Source organism: Mesoplodon mirus (genome assembly GCF_964341445.2).
Source record: "Mesoplodon mirus genome assembly, chromosome: 12".
NCBI lineage: Eukaryota > Metazoa > Chordata > Mammalia > Artiodactyla > Ziphiidae > Mesoplodon > Mesoplodon mirus.
Genome location: NC_138988.1, coordinates 52063900 through 52084839, shown reverse-complemented (window position 1 = coordinate 52084839; position 20940 = coordinate 52063900). Strand labels below are relative to the sequence as shown.

The 20940-nt window shown below is 38.8% G+C and overlaps 1 protein-coding gene and 1 pseudogene across 2 annotated transcripts in view; one reads left to right on the top strand and one right to left on the bottom strand.

Annotated features, from left to right (window-relative positions):
* Positions 1 to 20940, top strand: part of FBXL2 (F-box and leucine rich repeat protein 2) — an 84402-nt gene that overhangs the window by 14704 nt on the left and 48758 nt on the right. The window contains 4 exon segments of the mRNA XM_082637155.1: positions 3542 to 3603; positions 3743 to 3836; positions 9203 to 9259; positions 9264 to 9286. Coding sequence (XP_082493281.1) covers positions 3542 to 3603; positions 3743 to 3836; positions 9203 to 9259; positions 9264 to 9286 — 236 coding nt within the window.
* LOC309813407 (large ribosomal subunit protein eL31-like) lies at positions 15908 to 16286 on the bottom strand (annotated as a pseudogene). Its single transcript has one exon. The product of its transcript is annotated as a large ribosomal subunit protein eL31-like (transcript).

Here is a 20940-nt window from a genome sequence, read left to right as displayed (position 1 = left end):
ATAGTCTGGTAGGCTTGGTTGGCCGCTACTCTGGTTGGTTGCCAGGCCATGCTCTGGCCGTGCTTTGGGAGGCTGTTGGCTACTGGTTGGTGGAGCCTAGTCATGAGGCAGCTGACTGCTGTACCCCAGGGGGCCCTGGGGCTAGTCCTGGCTCACTGGTGGGTAGAATCAGGGTCCATAAAACTTTGGGGCTGATGCCCACCTACTGATGGGTGAAGCCAGGTCTTGGTATTAACGCAGGACTACTAGCAGTCACAGTTGGGTCCTGGAGTCTGGCTGTAGTGCCCAGGGATCACAGAGCTGGTGTCAGATAACTGGTGTGTGTGTGGGGGGGCGTTTCCTGACACAGTTGAGTACGGGGTCCAGGGTGTTGGGAAGCTTGTTTTGGCCTGCTAGTGGGAAGGTTTGGGGCCCAGCTGGTCCCAGGGTAGGGTCTGGCCTGCTGTGGGCAGGCTGGGTCTGCAGGCTGTGGGATTGTGGCTTTCTTACGTCTGGTGGCTGCCCCCTCGTGGGTGAGACTTGTCCAATGGCTAGAGCAGCCTTCTGTGAGGGCAGGGCTGGTGCCTGCACATTGGTGGGTGGAGCTGGGCCCTAGCGCTCCGGTGGGCAGGGCCATGTTCAGAGGCAGCTGTGGGCTCAGGAAGTTTTGGGCAGCCTGTCTGCTGATAGGTGGGGTTGTGTCCCCATCTAATTAGTTGCTTTGCCTGAGGCATCCCAGCACTGGTGCCTACAGGCCGTTGGCTGGGCCAGGTCTTGGTGCTAATGAGCTAGAGGGAGGGTTCCACAATGATGCGTGGCAGCACCATTGTCCACGCAGTAGAACGAGCTCCCAAAAATGGCTGCTGCTAGTGTCTGTGTCCCGAGGGTGAGCCACAGCTCCCCCCCACCTCCCTCCAAGGGGACTCTCCTAGACCAGTAGTTAGGTCTGGCCCAGGCTCCTATCAAATTACTGCTTTTGCCCTGGGTTCTAGAATATGTCAGATTTTGTGTGCACCTTTTAAGAGCCAGGTCTCTGTTTCCCCCAGTCCTTTGAGCCTCCCAAAGTTAAGCTCTGCTGACCTTCAAAGCCAAATGCTCTGGGGGCTTGTCTTCTTGGTGCTTGACTCCTGGGCTGCAGAGCCCGATGTGGGGCTTAGAACTCTCACTCCTGTGGGAGAACCTCTGCAATATAATGATTCTCCAGTTTGTGGGTTGCCCACACCATTGTATGGAACATGATTATATTGAGTCTGCCTCTCCTACCCATCTTGTTGTGGTTCCTCCTTTAATTGTAGAAGATCTTTTTCTGGTAGATCCTGGTCTTTTTCATTGATGGTTGTTCTGCAAATAGTTGTGATTTTGGTGTGCTCGTGAGAGGAGGTGAGCTCAGTGTCTTTCTACTTTGCTATCTTGGCCAGTCTCTCCTCCCTTTCTCTGTCAATTTTTTCTTTTCAGAGAAACATCTCTTAGTTTCATTGATCCTTGTAAATTAATTATTTTTTTACGCACAGTATTTGGTGTGAAATAACAAATTATGAGACAGAGAGAAACAAAGAAATGTGACCCATGGTCAGGAGAAGAGCTAAGAGAAAGTCAGTGATGGTCCAGATGTTGAACAGTTGGAATGGATGAACAGTTAGAAAATTTTAGCAGGAAGATGGAAGACTATAAAAAGACCGAACTGGGAATGCTAGAAGTGAAAGTATGAATCAGACATTAAATATTCATTTGATGGGCCTAATAACAGACTGGACATAGTTGGCAAACCCCAAGCAGAATAAGTACAAAGCTGAGGAACGTTGCTAACTTAACGCTATTAAATCTTCGAATTCATGAACATGGGATGTGTTTCAGTTTATTCAAGCCTTCTTTAATTTCTCACAGCAGTGTTTAGCGTAAGTTTTCAATATATAATGTCAGGCACTTCTTTAGTTAAATGTATTCCTAAGTTTTTTTTTTTTTTGGTTGTGTTGGGTCTTCATTGCTGCACGCAGGCTTTCACTAGTTGTGGTGTGCAAGCTTCTCATTGCAGTGGCTTCTCTTGTTGTGAAGCACAGGCTCTAGGCGCACGGGCTTTGGTAGTTGTGGCACACGGGCTCAGTAGTTGCTGCATGCGGGCCCTAGAGCACACAGGCTTCAGTAGTTGGGACGCGTGGTCTCAGTAGTTGCAGCGTGCGGGCTCTAGGGTGCTGGTGGCGCGTGGGGCCAGTAGTTGCAGCTCTCGGGCTCTAGAGCACAGGTTCAGTAGATGTGGCTCACGGGCTTAGTTGCTCCACAGCATGTGGGATCTTTCAGGACCAGGGATTGAACTCACTGTCCCCTGTATTGGCAGGTGGATTCCTAACCACTGCACCACCAGGGAAGTCCCCTAAGGTTTTTTTTTTTTTTTTTTTTTTTTTTTTTTTTTTTGCTGTTACAAATGAGATTTTTTTTTTTTTTTTTTTAATGGGCATTGAGTTCTCTTGTCTCTGCTTTAATTTGCTTTGGTGTGAGGTCTTTTTTTTTTTTTAAAGACGCCACTTTTTAAATTAATTAATTAATTTATTTATTTATTTTTGCTGTGTTGGGTCTTCGTTTCTGCGCGAGGGCCCTCTCCAGTCGTGGCGAGCGGGGGCCACTCTGCATCGCGGTGCGCGGGCCTCTCACCATCGCGGCCTCTGCCGCCGCGGAGCACAGGCTCCAGACGCGCAGGCTCAGCAGCCGTGGCCCACGGGCCCAGCTGCTCCATGGCACGTGGGATCCTCCCAGACCAGGGCCCGAACCCGCGTCCCCCGCACCGGCAGGCAGATCCTCAACCACTGCGCCACCAGGGAAGCCCTGAGATTGTTTTCTTAATTTCATTTTCAGGTTGTTCATTGGTAATGTATGGTAATACAATTTATTTTTATATGAATATATTGTATATTTGTATATTGTATCTTGCAACCTGGCTGAATTCCTTTATTAGTTCTAATAGGTTTTTTTTTGTCTCTTTTTGAGAATTTTCAATATACAAGATTATGTCATCTGTAAATAGAAGTTGTTTTATTTCTTCCTTTCCAGTCAGCATGCCTTTTATTTATTTTCCTTGCTAATAAACGCCTTGGCTAAAATCTGTAATATAATGTAGTGTAGATATGGTTGTGTGTTAACTCTTCTCTAAATGTTTGCTGTTTTTATTAAATGGTAATAGGGTATAAGCTATTTTTATATCCATCAATGTCGAAGAATGGTGATTTCATGAAATTAGTATCATCAATTGTAGGACAGTGATTGGGGCTGTTTTGATCTACAAAACGTGTATCTTTTTTTTCTTTTCTTTTTTTTTTGCGGTACGCGGGCCTCTCACTGTTGTGGCCTCTCCCGTTGGGGAGCACAGGCTCCGGACGTGCAGGCTCAGTGGCCATGGCTGAGGGGCCCAGCCGCTCCGCGGCATGTGGGATCCTCCTGGACCAGGGCATGAACCCGTGTCCCCTGCATCAGCAGGCAGACTTTCAACCACTGCGCCACCAGGGAAGCCCCCCTTTTTTTTTTTTTTGATTGAGGAACGTTTTAATAATATCCCCTTTTTTTTTTCCTGTAGGTTTTCTCAAATAATGATGAAGGCCTTATTAACAAAAAGTTACCCAAAGAACTTCTTTTGAGGTAAGTGTAGATAAACTTTAAAGATTTCAGATATGATTCAGTCATCAAGTTCCAAGACAATCTTCTTTCTCACTGTGAGTCCATAGCTTAGAAAAACAGACAGAATTAGCCTAACTGACTTTTTGTTTTTGTTTTATAGAATGCTGTTCAGCTTGTTGTTAAATTTTACTTGGTCTAATCCAGAATGTACTAAGTATGTACGTAGCATTGGTCTGGATTCTTTTTGTAATGTGGTAAGTATTGTAATAATCCTCAGTAGGTGCCACTGTTTGGGTATTAGTAGGTTATCTCAATGTAGTCAGTAACACGAGGAGAGATTATTAAGGTTGTGAGCTCCTGAAGTCAGACATTTAGATGTTTTCTGATCAATAATTACACTATATGTTCTTACTGAGCACTTAAAATGCTATCAGCCCAAATATTGATGTTTTTATTCACTTTATGAGAATTATGTGCTAAGTGACACTAGTATAGAACAGGCTTTTTGTGCTTTATTTTTAGCATTACTGAATATACAGTTAATGGTATTTTGCTTGTCGTTTTGGGAAGTAAAGCTATCAACCAACATTTGTTGAACCTAAGACACTGCAGTTTCCTTTAGTACTCTGCAAGCATCAAGCAAATCTTATTTAATTTTGGATGTTATATTTTAATTGTTAACAAACAATTAATACATGTACACATGGTAATCTTTGAGTGGCATTTCCCAAACTCTTCATATCACTGATATTTCACAAAACAAAACAAAAAAACAGGTTTTGTGATCAAGTAAGTATGGGAAAAACTGGGTTAACAAAACCAGTTTCTTTACTACATGACCTCTCAGAGCCCTAATAGGCTAATATGCATGGTGATGCTCCCAAATGAATAGTTGTGGCATTTCAGACTTACTGACCATGGAACGCTTTTAATATTCCTTGGAAAATTTTTTGGGAAATGCTTATATATAGTAAGAGATTGAGCAGCTTACTATGTTCCCTGGCTGTGCTAAATCTCATTTTAACATTTAGGGGATGAGTATGAATGTGTGTTTTGTTTACATGTTGGAATCCATCACAGAGTCGCTCTATAAATGCCACGGATTGCTCACCTTTTCCACCTTGTATTTTAGACTTTGGTTCTTGAGTCAGGAATGCGGTGAAGCCTTAGGGTCTTTGTGGTGGTGATCACATTTTAGGGGCTTCAGGGTGGCATTTCATTAGTCATCAGGGGTTGTTTGACACTGTTGCCGTGAGCTCATTCTACTCAGTTAATAAAGAAGAAAATTAATTCATGGCAGGATCACGTGAAAAATACAGCAGTTATGTTTTATTTCAACAAAATAAATATTTGTTTAATTAAGAGAGAATATTCTTTGGCATTTTAGACCGTTTTAAAGTTAAGAAAGTGGTAACAAGGAAGGGATGATCTGTTTATCACATAAACCCAGAGGGTCTTAATCAAGCATCGTAAGCTGTTAGAACCAGCGTGGTTAGGGTGGGCTGGCTGTTACTATGTAGTGGTCGGCGATGCCATCCACAACAGACCACAGAGTGAGTGATGTTTCCCAGAATTGTGCAATGTTTCATTCTTGGTCTGAACATTTTTCTAGTACAGACATCAAACTGTAATGTGAATATGTCATTTTTACCCTGGGGACTCATAACCAGCTTCAGGCCAACCCACGTTAGTCATTTAACACTGGAGTGTGATTAAACTCCACCCTTCTCCTGAATACTGCTGCTATTTTGACTCAAGGCTGCTAACTTAATATTCTTTCCCTTTTGGTAGGGTTAGCTTTTATACTGTACTCAGCCATGGTACTGTTTCTACCTACTGACCAAAAAGGGGCGGGGCGGGGCGGGTGTTGGAATTACGTCACTTTCCGTGCTAGTGTGATTACTGAACTGCCGTTTTAGAAATATTAGTTCTTTTAAACATCCATGATGGACCCAGCTTTCAAAAATCCTGGAGTTATAGTTTTTGAATTATGCTAAGGCTCATACATAGATCATTTTTAAAAAAGAATTGTCATTTGGGAGCAAATGTTCATAGATTTGCATTCCCACTTCTGTTCTAATTTTGGAGTCTGTAAAGGGAATTTAAATTTTAAAGTACTGCCACAACAGGTCTTCTCTGACTCTTCAGTCTCAAAACTAACTCTAGCCAGATATTTATTTTTGTTGGTCTTTAAATCATTTCTGCCATTTTACTCTCAGACTTTCTATTCTCAATAGTAGCAGCTCTCCCCTTTCCCGGCTACCCTTTTTAAGCAAAATTTTGAAAAAGGGTTTGAGCCAGGTTACCAAAGCAGACATCTTCATCGTTGGTTAATTCCACAACAAAGTGAGTGAGTGCTACAAATTCCCCACCTCATGGAGCTTAAGTGTTGATTGGTTTGGCTAAGATAAATGATGTCTTCATACTTTCAGTCTGTCTTAGGCTTACATTTTTACTTCATATAGTAGACTTCTTTGTGACAGAGCAGACTGTTGTTCCTGTTCTCGTTGAATTCCTATTTACTTGCAGTCTTACTTCATCAATAGGTGTGAGTTTATAATAATCTTATTTGCTTGCAGCCAAGGTCATTTTCTCTTCTGCCATTTTTTACTGCATCTGTTACCACCCTCTTAAATTCTCTGCTAGCTTCCATTACTGATCATATCAAGTGAAGCTTCAGCTTACCCTCTGGAACTGTTAACAAACCTGGAACTATGTGATTTTTTTATTTTATTTTTTAATGTTTATTTATTTATTTATTTATTTATTTTGGCTGATCCTGGTCGTAGCTGCGGCACTCGGGATCTTCGTTGCGGCATGCGGGATCTTTTAGTTGCAGCATGCTGACTTCTTAGTTGTGGCATGCATGTGGGATCTAGTTCCCCAAACAGGGATCAAACCCAGGCCCCCTGCATTGGGAGCGTGGCGTCTTATCCACTGGACCACCAGGGAAGTCCCTGGAACTATGCACTTTTCATCTTTCTATATCACTTTGAATCCACTCAGAAAAATCTGAGTTTTTTTTATGTGATCATCTTATTGCTAGTTTTAAGACTACCCGATATTATTAATTCACAGGTCCCTTCTGCTACCCATTTTTAGTTTGTTACTTAACAAGCTTTTACATTTGCTTTTTCTATCCAGCTTTCACTTATAAATGAAAGATATTCGAGTTCTCCCTCTCTACCTTTCACTCTCACACAGTTCAACAAATAGCTTGTAATTTTACTGTTCCTGGGGAGTCAGTTATATAATGCTTATAACAATGGGAATATGTAGTTTGTTGTAATCTGTGTATCTGTTAGTGAGTTGGGTTCTCCTTGCATGTATTTGTCCTCGTTGTTATTGTCTGTATTACTTTTGGAGCCAAACTTGCTTGAGATTTCAGCTCTCCCCATTTACTAGTTGTGTGACCTTAAAGTGACTTCACTCTCTGGGCCATAATTTCCCAAATCTGTAATAGTAATAGTTCTTACCTTAGGGGGTTGTTGGCTGGCTCTGAGTACCTGGCGTTCAATAAATGTTAAATAAATGTTATCTCTTATTATTATTTTTAAAAAATATTTATTATTTATTTATTTGACTGCGTCAGGTCTTAGTTGCAGCATGTGGAATCTTTCGTTGCAGCACACGGGCTTCTCTCTAGTGGCGGCACGTGGGCTCTCTAGTTGTGGTACAGGCTCTAGAGTGCACAGGCTCAGTAGTTGTGGTGTGCGGGCTCATTAGTTGCAGCACATTGGCTTAGTTGCCCCGCAGCATGTGGGATCTTAGTTCCCCAACCAGGGATCGAACACGCGTCCCCTGCATTGGAAGGTGGATTCTTAACCACTGGACCACCAGGGAAGTCCCTCTTATTATTATTAATTAATATCAATTTTGGATCTCTGAATACTTAATAAATACTGTTGACAGTGCAGTTGGTTTTAATACAAACAACTGAAAAAAGCAAGCTGTCCTGATATGGATCTTAACATATGCTACTGCTAACAGTCTCAGTAAAATACCTGATTATTAAGTAAGTTAATGTAGCCCGGTGCTTCATTTCATCAACCTACACTAATTCAGTCTCAATGGAAATTGCATACTACAATCTGACATTAAACTGACAACTACTGGAGCTTGAGCAGAATAGTGGTGGTATTATGACAACTGTTAAGTATTTTGTATTATAAAAAAGGCAGTCTCTTGGAAGGAACCATTCCTCTTGAGAAAAGTCTTATTTGAGCAAATATTGGCTCACAACTCAGATTATACATTTTTTTTTAACTAATTACTATTTTTAATTTATTAATTTATTTTATTTATTTTTGCTGTGTTGGGTCTTCGTTTCTGTGCGAGGGCTTTCTCTAGTTGTGGCAAGCGGGGGCCACTCTTCATCGCGGTGCGCACGCCTCTCACTGTCGTGGCCTCTCTTGTTGCAGAGCACAGGCTCCAGACGCGCAGGCTCAGTAGTTGTGGCTCACGGGCCTAGTTGCTCCGCGGCATGTGGGATCCTCCCAGACCAGGGCTCGAACCCGTGTCCCCTGCATTAGCAGGCAGATTCTCAACCACTGCGCCACCAGGGAAGCCCCAGATTATAAATTTTAATATTAATTTGTTTGACCTTAAGTTTTTACTTCTGTTATGGTTGCTCTCAAGTGCTAGTGATTAAATGAAAATGCATGTAAACTTCATAGGAATAGGGAGTGCTACATGCAGTAAATATTTTAAAGCGTTCTGAGAAGACATGGCTCTTGTTAGTAATAAATAATAAAGAAACCTCTTATTAGACATATTTTTAAAAACGAAATCACTGTTATCTATATAATTTTCTTTCCTTTTAAAATGCATGTGGGGGGCTTCCCTGGTGGCGCAGTGGTTGAGAGTCCACCTGCCGCTGCAGGGGACACGGGTTCGTGCCCCGGTCCGGGAAGATCCCACATGCCATGGAGCGGCTGGGCCCGTGAGCCATGGCTGCTGAGCCTGCACGTCCGGAGCCTGTGCTCCACAGTGGGAGAGGCCACAACAGTGAGAGGCCCACATACCGCAAAAAAAAAAAAAAAAAAAAATGCATGTGGGGACTTCCCCAGTGGTCCAGTGGTTAAGACTCCGAGCTTCCAATGCAAAGGGTGCGGTTTCGATCCTTGGTTGGGGAACTAAGATCCCACATGCCGTGCGGCATGTCCAAAAAAAAAAAAAGTATGTGGATCCATGACAAAATTAAATCCTGATCATATTTGTTGGCTTGATGAAGGAAGGTTTGATTGCCTCAAACAGGAGAGGTGAGGCTAATCATTTTGGGCAAATGAAATCAACTACATAATTACCTATAATTTGGCAGTTTTACTAGTTTGCTAGGGAAAATTATAAAATGACAGTAAAATTACAAGCTATTTATTGAACTGTGTGAGAGTGAAGGATAGAGAGGGAGAACTCGAATATCTTTTAATTTATAAGTGAAAGCAGGATAGAAAAAGCAAATGTAAAAGCTTGTTAAGTACAAACTAGAAATGGGTAACAGAAGGGATCTGTGAATTAATAATATCGGGTAGTCTTAAAACTAGCAATAAGATGATCAGATGAAAAAAAAAACTCATAGATTTTTTCTGAGTGGGTGTTCTTGCCTGCTGGTTGGTTGCAGCACTCCATGGACTTTTTCAAGGACTGGTACCTACACCTCCTGCTGCCTGTGATGCCTTATATATATTCCAAGGCAGCCTAACAGGTAAGATGATCTTTTGGGGGTACATATTACGAATTCATGTTTAAACATCTATGCAGATTTTTCTTTTTTGTTAAAGAGGTTGTTTTGGTTTGTTCATTTTTATTGTTATTTATTTATTTATTTATTTATTACCGTGCATGAGGACCAAATTAACATGTGTTGAAATCAGATGCAGAAGCTTAAAGACCCTTCCTCTGTATACTATTATGTACTATTTTAGGGTTGACATCTAAGTCCACATCATGGCAGAGGCAAATCTTCCTTAGTCTCGGTTGGGGTTATGCTTATACATTAGAACTCTGATGATGCCTTTGGATTTTTAAATCTACATTGAGGTGGCATGAAACACCAGTAGAGCTCCACAGATAGGAAGGATGGAACTAGTACATTCTACTCTAGAGCTTTATCCCTGGAAAGTTATATTAGAGACCTGTTAATTTAAAAGCTGTGAATTCAGTAGTTAAAACAGAAAAGATTGGGAAGTTTGATTCTTTGAATAGTAAAATATGGCAAAATATACCATACCAAAGATAAACAGCATAGTGGTAGGTGAAATAATTTGAATACACATTATAAGCAAAGACTGTCTTCTTCAACATACACGCACACACACACACGCGCGCGCGCACACACACACACACACATACATCAGTTCTTAAAAATTATTAAGAATGAGGTGGATTAGCTCTTAGAAAAAGTTTGAAGAGGGTCTGAACAAAGGGAGAAATACAAATGGCCAATAAATGTATGAAATTCCACTCGCTCCGAGTGGAATTGCTGGGGGTCATAGACTGTACAAGTATTTAACTTCATATAGTAATGTTTTTCCAAAGTGGTCTTATCAATTTGCGTTCATACAAACAATGGCTAAGAGACTCAGTTGAGTTGTTCCTCTCAAAAATTTAGTGTTTTTGCATGTCTTAAGTATAGAATAGCATCTCATTGTGCTCTTATTTGAATTTCCCTGAATTGTAGTAATGTTGAGCATCTATTTGTATGTTTATCAGTCACATGTATTTCCTCTTCTGTGAGATGCTTGTATATATTTTTTGCTTATTGGGTTGTTACTGGTTTGTAGGAGTTGTTTTCTTTCCCTTTCTTTGTTTTTTTTTTTTTTTTTTTTTTTTTTTTGCGGTACACGGGCCTCTCACTATTGTGGCCTCTCCCGTTGCGGAGCACAGGCTCCGGACGCGCAGGCTCAGCGGCCATGGCTCACGGGCCCAGTCGCTCCGCGGCATGTGGGGTCCTCCCGGACCGGGGCACGAACCCGTGTCCCCTGCATTGGCAGGCAGACTCTCAACCACTGCGCCACCAGGGAAGCCCCTCCCTTTCTTGTTTTTAATACTACTGTATCATCTACATCTTTTCATCCAGTTTTTTCAAATAGTGTCTCCATTTGATAATCTTTGTAAGAGGATAATTTGGGGTTTTAATGATTAAAACAAGTATTTTATTCACTGTGATTATTATTATTGTGATTATTATTGCAACTTTCTATTTTTTAATTTCTTTTTTATCTTACTAATTTTGCTTCTCTCCTCCTTAAAACCTTTCCTGTTGCCTTTAGTGTAAAGTCCACACAAATTGTTATGACTTAAATTATTCTCCCAGAACTGTCCACTTATTATCTCTTACTCTATCTCATCTTTCACTCTTTTCCAACTTCCTTGTAAACTCTGGCAACTCTGAGTTACTTCCAGTCCCTGAAAATGTCGTTCTCTAATTTGTTCTCTCCCATGTTCATTCTCCTTCTTGAAAGTGCCAATTTTTTTTTAAATTCATTTTTTATTGAAGTGTAGTTGAATTACAATGTGTTAATTACTGCTGTACAGCAAAGTGATTCAGTTATACATATGTGTACATTCTTTTTCATATGCTTTTCCATTATGGTTTATCACAGGGTATTGAATATAGTTCCCAGTGCTATACAGTAGGACCTTGTTGTTTATCTATTCTATATATAATAGTTTGCATCTGCTAATCCCAAACTCCCACTCCATCCCTCCCCTCCCCCCACCCTTGGCAACCACAAGTCTTTTCTCTCTGTCCCTGATTCTGTTTCTGTTTGTAGATAGGTTCATTTGTGTCATATTTTAGACTCCACATATGTGACATTATATGGTATTTGTCTTTCTCCTTCTGACTTACTTCCCTTAGTATGATAATCTCTAGTTGCATCCGTGTTGTTGCAAATGGCATTATTTCATTCTTTTTTATGGCTGAGTAATATTCCATTGTATATATGTACCACATCTTCTTTATCCATTCACCTGTTTTTGGACATTCAGGTTGCTTCCATGTCTTGGCAATTGTGAATAGTGCTGCTATGAACATAGGAGTACATCTGTCTTTTTGAATTGTAGTTTTGTCTGGATATATGCCCAGGAGTGGGATTGCTGTACCCCATTGTACCATTATCATATGGTAATTCTGTACTTAGTTTTCTGAGGAACCTCCATACTGTTCTCCATAGTAGCTGCACCAACTTGTATTCCCACCAACAGTGTAGGAGGGTTCCCTTTTCTCCACACCCTCTCCAGCATTTGTTATTTATAGAGAAAGTGCTAATCTTTTGCTCACCCCTTCTTTCACCTAGTTCAACCTAAGGCTTTCCCTAAGTTTAGGGCCATGTTCTCTCCCTCTTGAGTGTGTATATAGGTTCTTTAAACATGTTATAATTTCTTGTGTTTGTCCTGGATTTTATGTTGCATAACACAGTAAATCTAATCTTTTTTTAAAATTGATATTTTATATATATATAAATATAAATATAAATATATAGTTGACATAGGTATACAATATAATGATTTGATATTTGTACATACTGCACAGTGATCACCACAGTAAGTCTAGTTAACATCTGTCACTGTACATAGTTACAGTGCTTTTTTTCTTGTGAGGAAAACTTTTAAGATTTACTCCCTTAGCAGCTTTCAAATATGCAGTACAGTGTTATTACCTGTAATCACCATGCTATATGTTACATCCCCATGACTTATTCATGTTATAACTAGAGGTTTGTACCTTTTGACCCCCTTCACCCATTTTGCCCACCCTCCCACCACCTCTGGCAACCACAGATCTGTTCTCTGTATCTATGAGCTCAGTTTTGTTTTGTTTTTTAATCTAGATTCCACATATAAGTGAGATCATATGGTATTTGTCTCTCTCTGTGTGACTTATTTCACTTAGCATAATACCCTTGAGGTCCATCTGTGTTGTCACAAATGGCAAGATTTCATTCTTTTTTATGGCTGAATAATTTTCATATATATATCTGTATCTCACATTTTTCAATCCATTCATCCATTGATAGACACTTAGGTTGCTTCCATATCTTGGCTGTTGTAGATAATGCTACAGTGAACATGATAGTGTGTATCTTTTGGGTTATGTTTTCATTTTCTTCAGATAAATACCCACAAGTGGAATTGCTGGATCATATGGTAGTTCTATTTTTAATTTTTTTTTTTTTTTTTTTTGTGGTATGCGGGCCTCTCACTGCTGTGGCCTCTCCCGTTGCGGAGCACAGGCTCCGGACGCGCAGGCTCAGCGGCTATGGCTCACGGGCCCAGAGCCGCTCCGTGGCATGTGGGATCTTCCCGGACCGGGGCGCGAACCCGCGTCCCCTGCATCGGCAGGCGGACTCGCAACCACTGCGCCACCAGGGAAGCCCTATTTTTAAATTTTTGAGGAACTGCCATACTGTTCTCCATAGTGGCTGCACCAATTTATATTCCCCCAATAGTACCCAAGGGTTCCTTTTTCTCCACATCCTCGCCAATACTTATTTCTTGTCTTTTTCATAGTAGCAATTCCAGTAGGTGAGAGGTGATATCTCTCTGTGGTTTTGATTTTCATTTCCCTGATTATTAGTGTTGTTGAGCATATTTCATGTACCTCTTGGCCATTTGTGTGCCTTCTTTGGAAAAATGTCTATTTAGATCCTCTGCCCATTTTTTTTTTTTTTTTTTTGCTGAAAATGTTCCTTGCAATTTTATTTTTATACTTACAATTTCTTTTTTTTTTTTAACAAAGCTCTGTACATAAAAATAAATATACAGAAACAACCCCATCAACTCTCTGCATCAGTAATCCTCGCTGGTGCTCTGCCCATTTTTAATTGAATTTTTTTTTTTGCTATTGAGTGGTATGAGTTCTTTATAGATTTGGGGTATTAACTCATCAGATATATGGTTTGCAAATATTTTCTCCCAGTCAGTAGGTTGCCTTTTCATTTTGTTGATGGTTTCCTTTGCTGTGCAGAAGCTTTTTAGTTTGATATAGTCCCATTTGTTTATTTTTGCTTTTGTTGCCTTGGCTTTTAGTGTCAAATCCAAAATATCATCTCCAAGACTTAGGTCAAGAAGCTTACCCTCTGTGTTTTCTTCTAGGACTTTTATGGTTTCAGGTCTTACATTCAAGTCTTTTCATCCGTTTTAAGTTAATTTTTGTGGTTGTAAGATAGGAGTTCAGTTTCATTCTTTCACATATGGCTGTCCAGTTTTCCCAGCACCATTTATTGAAGAGACTGCTCTTTCCCCATTGTATGTCTTGGCTCCTTTGTCATAAATTAACTGACCATATATGTGTGGGTTTGTTCCTGGGCTCTTTATTATGTTTCATGGATCTGTGTATCTGTTTTTATGCCCAGAACATTGTGTACATTAGTATATATGTGTGTATGGGAGTATGTGTATTGGGCATGTTTATTTGTATATGGGAATGTATCTGAATGTGTACTTATGTGTGAGTATGCATATGTATGTCTGTGTGTGTGAGAACATTCAAGGCAGAGGAAACAGCTTGCAAAAAATCATGCTGTATTTGGGAAATCTTGCACAGTTTAGTTTCCTTCTACTCTTGGCCCATATATATATTTATTTGTGCTTAGTTGGAAGTGCATGGAACATAGCATTTTCCTCTGAGCTTTTTCCTACCTAACATTTAATGATTACTCTCCCCTATTACCACATACTTTTCATAATTACCACTTCAATGGCTGCTTAATAGTCCATGGAATTTATAAGTCATGATTTACTTAACCTTTTTGTTGCTTTTTAAAAATTTTAGATAATGCTGAAATAACCACTTAAAATTTTTTGTTTTGTTGAATTATTTCTTTATGATAACTTCCTGAAGAGGAATTACTGGATCAAAGGAGGAGAACATTTTTACAGCTCTTGATAAAGCCAGTGTTTCCAAAGGTGGTAACAGTTTTTTAAAAATATGTATTTGACATATAACATTGTATAAATCTAAGGTGTACAACATGTTGATTTGGTACATTTATATATTGTAATATGATTGCCATTGTAGTGTTAGCTACCTACGAACACCACATAATTATCATTTATTTTTTGTGATGGGAATAATTAAGATCTAGTCTCCTAGCATGTTTTGTCTTAATACTACAGTATTGTTGTCTATAATCACTATACTGTTTATTAGATCTCTAGGACTTATGTATCTACTAGTTGCAAGGTTGTTGTATCCTTAAACAGCATCTCTACTATTACCCCTCCCCCCAGACCCTGGTAACCACCATTTTACTCTGTTTTTATGAGTTTGTCTTTTAGGTCCACATATAAGTGATATCGTACAGTATTTGTCTTTCTCTGACTTATCTTACTTGGCGTAATGTCCTCAGAATCCATCCATGTTGTCACAAAGGGCAGAATTTTCTTCTTTCTCATGGCTGAGTAATATTTCATTGTAAGTATTACCACATCTTTATCTGTTAATCGGTTGACAGGCACTTACGTTGTTTCCATATCTTGGCTCTTGTAAATGATGCTGCAGTAAACATGGGAGGCCATATATCTCTTCAGTATCCTGTTTTTATTTCATATACCCAGAAGTGGAATTGCTGAATCATATGGTAATTCTATTTTAAATTTTTTCAGGAACATTCATATTGTTTTCTGTAGTAGGTGAACTAATTTACATTCCTACCAACAGTGTACAAGCATTCCCTTTTCTCTACATCCTCTTGTCTTCTTGATGACATTGGTTTTATTATTTTCTATTTTTTGTTTTCTTTTTTTAACAATTTCCACTCCTAGCTTTTTAAATCCCATTCTTTGTCTTTCTTTGGGTTAACTGTGTTTTCTTTAGCTTGCCTAAGTTGGACATTTAGCTCGTTATTTTTCAGCTCCCTCATCTAATAGTAGATAAGTTCTTTGAGTGATAGTCTCAAAGCTCTACTTCTGTTGAATTTCACAAGTTTTGAAGTTTAGTGTTTCTTTTTACTATTCAGTTTCAAGTATTTATCAATTTCCATTATTGCTTCTTTGAAACATTTTTTTCTTAAAAATGTTTTTATTATGAAGTATAATATATAGTTGGAGAACCACACAAAACACAAATATTAGACAAATATCCTAGCCATCACTTAGGTCAATAAATAAAACTTTGCCAGTCACCAAAGAAGCACCTCCATTTCTCATCCAAATGATAACTGCTTCCCTCTCCAGAAATAACACTTTCTTGACTTTTATAGCTGTCACTGTATTTTCATTTCTTTATAGATCTGTCATCCATATGTGCATCCCTAGTCATTACAGTTTAGTCTTGCTCATTTTTTTTGGCGGTTCTATAGCTTTATTTGACAATCAGCAGTTAGTTCTTATCCATATCAACTGTCTGTAGATTTTTGAAAATGGTGACAAGTACATAGGTAACCAACATGTAGAGCTTGTTTGGTGAATCTTCATCTTCATTACATTTTTCTGGACAACCGCACACAGATACGGTATGGGACAGTCCTTATTCCTTTGGCCCAGACAGCTTTGTTGAGCCTGGTGTCAGTGCATACATCTGGAGTTCCCATCTCCTTCATGGTGAATGTCTGGATTTCTTTGAGTGCCTGAGGGGCACGCTTCTTGAAACCCACTCCATGGATGTGCTTATGAATGTTGATAGTGTATTCTGTGGTTACCACGTCGTTGATGGCAGACTGGTCCTCCTTCTTCTTGCCACCCTTCTTTGTGGGAGTCATCTTGCTGGGCTCCAGTTGGAAAAAACAGCTAGTCTTGCTCATTTAATAAATCTTTAAGTCTCTGATAATCAGCAGATCTCCTGTACATCTCTTTCTGTTCTACACATTTTATCTGTTGAAGAACTTGGGTTATTTGATATGTATTGTGGAAGTTCCCACAGTCTGGGTTTTGCTAATTGCAGCCTTATGGGGCAATTTCAGCATGTTTCCTTTATCTGTATTTCTTGGAAATTGACAGCTGGATCCAGAGGTTTGATCAGACTCAGGTTCTATCCCTTTAGTAAGACTATGTGGTGGTGTGTTCTTTTATTAGGAGTTACACACTGTTTGGTTTCCTTTTTTTGTGCTGGCATCTATGTATGCTTATTGCCTAGATCATTAACTTATTGGGGCTTCAAAATGATGATATTCTGATTCTTTTTCTTCATTTATTAGTTGTAATGCTTTTTAAAAAATTTTTATTGGAGTATAGTTGATTTACTGTGTTGTTAACGTTTCAGGTGTATAGCATAGTGAATCAGTTATATAGCCACTCTTTTTTTTTTTTTTAGATTCTTTTCCCATATAGGCCATTACAGAGTATTGAGTAGAGTTCCCTGTGGTATACAGCAGGTTCTTATTAGTTATCTATTTTATATAGTAGTGTGTATATGTCAATCCCAATCTCCCAAATTATCCCTATGCCTCTTATCCCCTGGTGACCGTGTTTGTTTTCTATATCCATGACTGTACTTCTGTTTTGTAAATAAGTTCATTTGTACCCTTTTTTTTAGATTCCATGTATAAACGATGTATGATATGGAATGCTTTTATAAAGAATTACTTCACTTCTGTTTGATTACACAGTGCTACAGTTTATATAGAAGAAAGGCAGGATAAATGCTTGACGTTCTTTTCCTTTATTTACCAGTTTTTGAAATAATGAGATATGTGAAGGTATGACATTTGAGAAACAAAACGTTTTCATAGTTTCAACTAATCTCCCACAAGATATATATTAATTGCAGAGGGAAAAAATGTAACTTTATAATGGGGCACTCCGGCAGAAATCATCTTAACCAAGTGATCAAAGTTGGCATCACCACTAATAGGACAAATGTACACCATATGCCTCCTGATGTAATGCACAAGAAGAGCACAATGTCATTTCTGTGGCATTCCTGACAAAAATTATAACTTGAGTCTAATGAGGAAATATTAGACACATGACAGAACATTCTACAGAGTAACTGGCTATATGCTTCAAAAGTAGCAAAGTCATGAAAGATAAAGACTGAAAAAAATGTTTTAGATTAGAAGACTAAAGAGACTGGCAAATAAATGCAATATGTGATCCTGGGCCAGAAAAAATTTTTTTCTTTTGTTTTAAGGACCATTAATGGGACAATTGACAGATTTTGAATAAGATCTATAGATTATAGTATTGTGTCGGTGTTAGTTTTCCCTGTTTACTGTGTTTCTGAAAAAGAATGTCCTTGTTTTTAGGAAGTATGTGAGTATTTTAGGGGTAAATGAACATCGTGTCTACAGTGTACTGTCATACATTTCAGACACAATTACATATATGTAATTACTACATCAGACCCAGATGATTTAATTGGTGAATGCTACCAAACATAAGAAAGAAATGATACTAATTCTCTATGTTGTCATCCAGAAAATAGAAGCAGAATAATTCCTAACTTATTCTGTGAAGCTAACATTACCCTAATACCAAAACCAGAAAAAGACATTATAGAAAGGAAAAGTACAGAACAATATCTCTCATGAACACAGATGCAGAAGTCTTCAAAAAAAGTTAGCAAATCAGATTGAACAATGTATAAAAAGAATTATACACTATAACCAAGTGGGATTTATTTCATGCCTGCAAGGATGCCTCAACATTAAAAAATCAACATAATCACATCAATGATCTAACAAAGAAAAAAATCATATGGTCAAATTAGTAGATGCAGAAAAAGTATTTGGCAAATTTTAACACTCATTCATGATTAAAAGTCTTATCAAACCAGAAATAGAGGGGAACTTCCTCAACTTGATCAAGAATATCTACAAAAAAACCCCCTAAGGCTAACAGTGTACTTAATGGTGAGAAACTGGTTGCTTTATCCCCAAGATCAGGAACCAGAAAATGATGTCCCCTCTTACTACTACTATTCATCACAGTACTGCTGAAGTCCTACCTAATACAATTAGGTAAGAAAAGAAAAAGTATACATTGGGAAGGTATACATTGGTTTTGTTTGTAGATTACGTGATTGTGTATGTAGAAAATCCAAAAGAATTGACAAAATATTCCTGTAATTAATAAGCAGTTATATAACGTTGCAGGATACAAGGTTAATATGCAGAAGGTAATTGCTTTCCTATTGCCATTTCTGGTATTGTTCACCAGCAGTGAACAACTGGAAGTTAAAATAAAAAACAATACCATTTACATTAGCCTCAAAAAATGAAATACTTAGGTATAAATCTAGCAAAAGATCTGTATGATGAAAACTCCAGCTCCAGTGAAAGAAATCAAAGAAGGTCTGAATAAGTGAAGAGATGTTACACATTCATGGATAAGAAGACACAATATTGTTAAAATGTTAATTCTTCCCAAGTTGATCTATGGAGTCAACACAATGCCGATAAAAAATACCACAGAATTATTTTGTGGATATTGACAAATCTATTTTAAAGTTTGTATAGAAAGGCAAAAGACTCTGAAAGGCCAGTGCATTACTGAAGAAGAACCAAGTTGGAGGACTGACACTACTGACTTATGAAGACTTAGTTTAGAGTTTTAGAGATCAAGACAGGGACTTCCCTGGTGGCAGTGGTTAAGAATCTGCCTGCCACTGCAGGGTATATGGGTTCGATCCCTGGTCCAGGAAGATCCCACATGCCGTGGAGCAACTAAGCCCTTGCACCACAACTACTGAGCCTGTGTTCTGGAGCCTGCAAGCCACAACTATTGAGCCTGCGTATCACAACTACTGAAGCCCGCGCGCCTAGAGCCTGTGCTCCGCAACAAGAGAAACCACTGCAATGAGAACGGTATAGCCATTTTGGAAGACAATTTTGCAGATTCTAAACTTACATGATCTAGCACTCAACACTCCTAGGTATTTATCCAACTGAGTAGAAAACATATTCACCTGCATACAAATGTTTATAGCAAGATTATTCATAATCACTCAAAACTGGAAGCAACCAAGGTGTCCTTATATAAATGAATGGGTAAACAGTGATACATCCATATAGTGGAATATCATTCAGCAATAGAAAGTAATGAGCTATCATGCCACTAAAAGACATGGAGGAACCTTAAAGGCATGTGCATAGTGAAGGAAGCTAATATGAACAGCTACATACTTATGATTCCAATTATATGACATTCTGGAAAAGGAAAAACTATGGGGACATTAAAAAGATCAGTCAGGACTTCCCTGGTTGGCGCAGTGGTTAAGAATCCGCCTGCCACGGGTTTGATCCCTGGTTCAGGAAGATTCCACATGCCACAGAGCAACTAAGCCCGTGCGCCGCAACTACTGAGCCTGCGCTCTAGAGCCCACAAGCCACAACTACTGAACCTGTGTGCCACAACTACTGAAGCCCGCGTGCCTAGAGCCCGTGCTCTGCAACAAGAGAAGCCACCGCAGTGAGAAGCCTGCACACCGCAACAGAGTAGCCCCTGCTCGCCGCAACTAGAGAAAGCCTGTGTGCAGCAACAAAGACCCAACACAGCCAAAAATAAATAAATAAATTTATTTAAAAAAAAAAAAAGCAGTCGTTGCCAGAGGTTCATGAGGAGGATAGAAGGGATTAACAGGTGAAGCACAGGTGATTTTTAGGGTGGTAAAGTATTCTGTATGATACTGTAATGGTGGATATATTGTCAAATCCATAGAATAGTACAATACAAAGAGTGAACCTTATCATAAACTATGGATTTTAGTTAATAGCAGTGTGTCAGTCTTAATTTATTAATTGTAACAAATGTGCCACACGAATGCAGGATGTTAATAGTAGGGGAAACTGTGTGTGTGTGTTATGTGTTTCTCAAAATGGCAGTAATATATGTACTATCTGCTCTTATATTTAATATGTTTTTTAAAGGGGAAATAAGCAAATGTTAAAGAGATGTTGTTAAAACCATGCATGTGCAAAGCTGAGGTATTTTATAGCGTGTAGCAAAGTAACTTTAGAAAATTAAAAAGGCAGGGGGAAAGCCCTATAGTAAACATTGTAATCAATGATTAAAGAGTGACAGCTTTTTCTGAGATGGGAAAGAGAAAAAGATGTCTTTCATTACAATTATTGGTACTAGAGAAGATCACAGCCACTTCAGTAAGGCAAGAAAAAGAATAAAAAGTATAATTATTGGAAAGGAAGAAAGGAAATTGTCATTATTCTCAAATATATTGATTTTGTTTATAGAAAATCACTAGAATATATACAAATGAATTTGGAAATGTTGCTGTATGCAAGACGTAGTATATGAAAGTTAACTATATATACTAGCAACAATTAGAAAATGACATTAAAAAAATTCCATTTTAATAGTAACATCATCAAATAACCAGGGGGAAAAATCTAAAAATGAACAAAACATCTATGTGGAAAACTACAAAAATTACTGTGAGAAATTAAAGAAGTCCTAAAT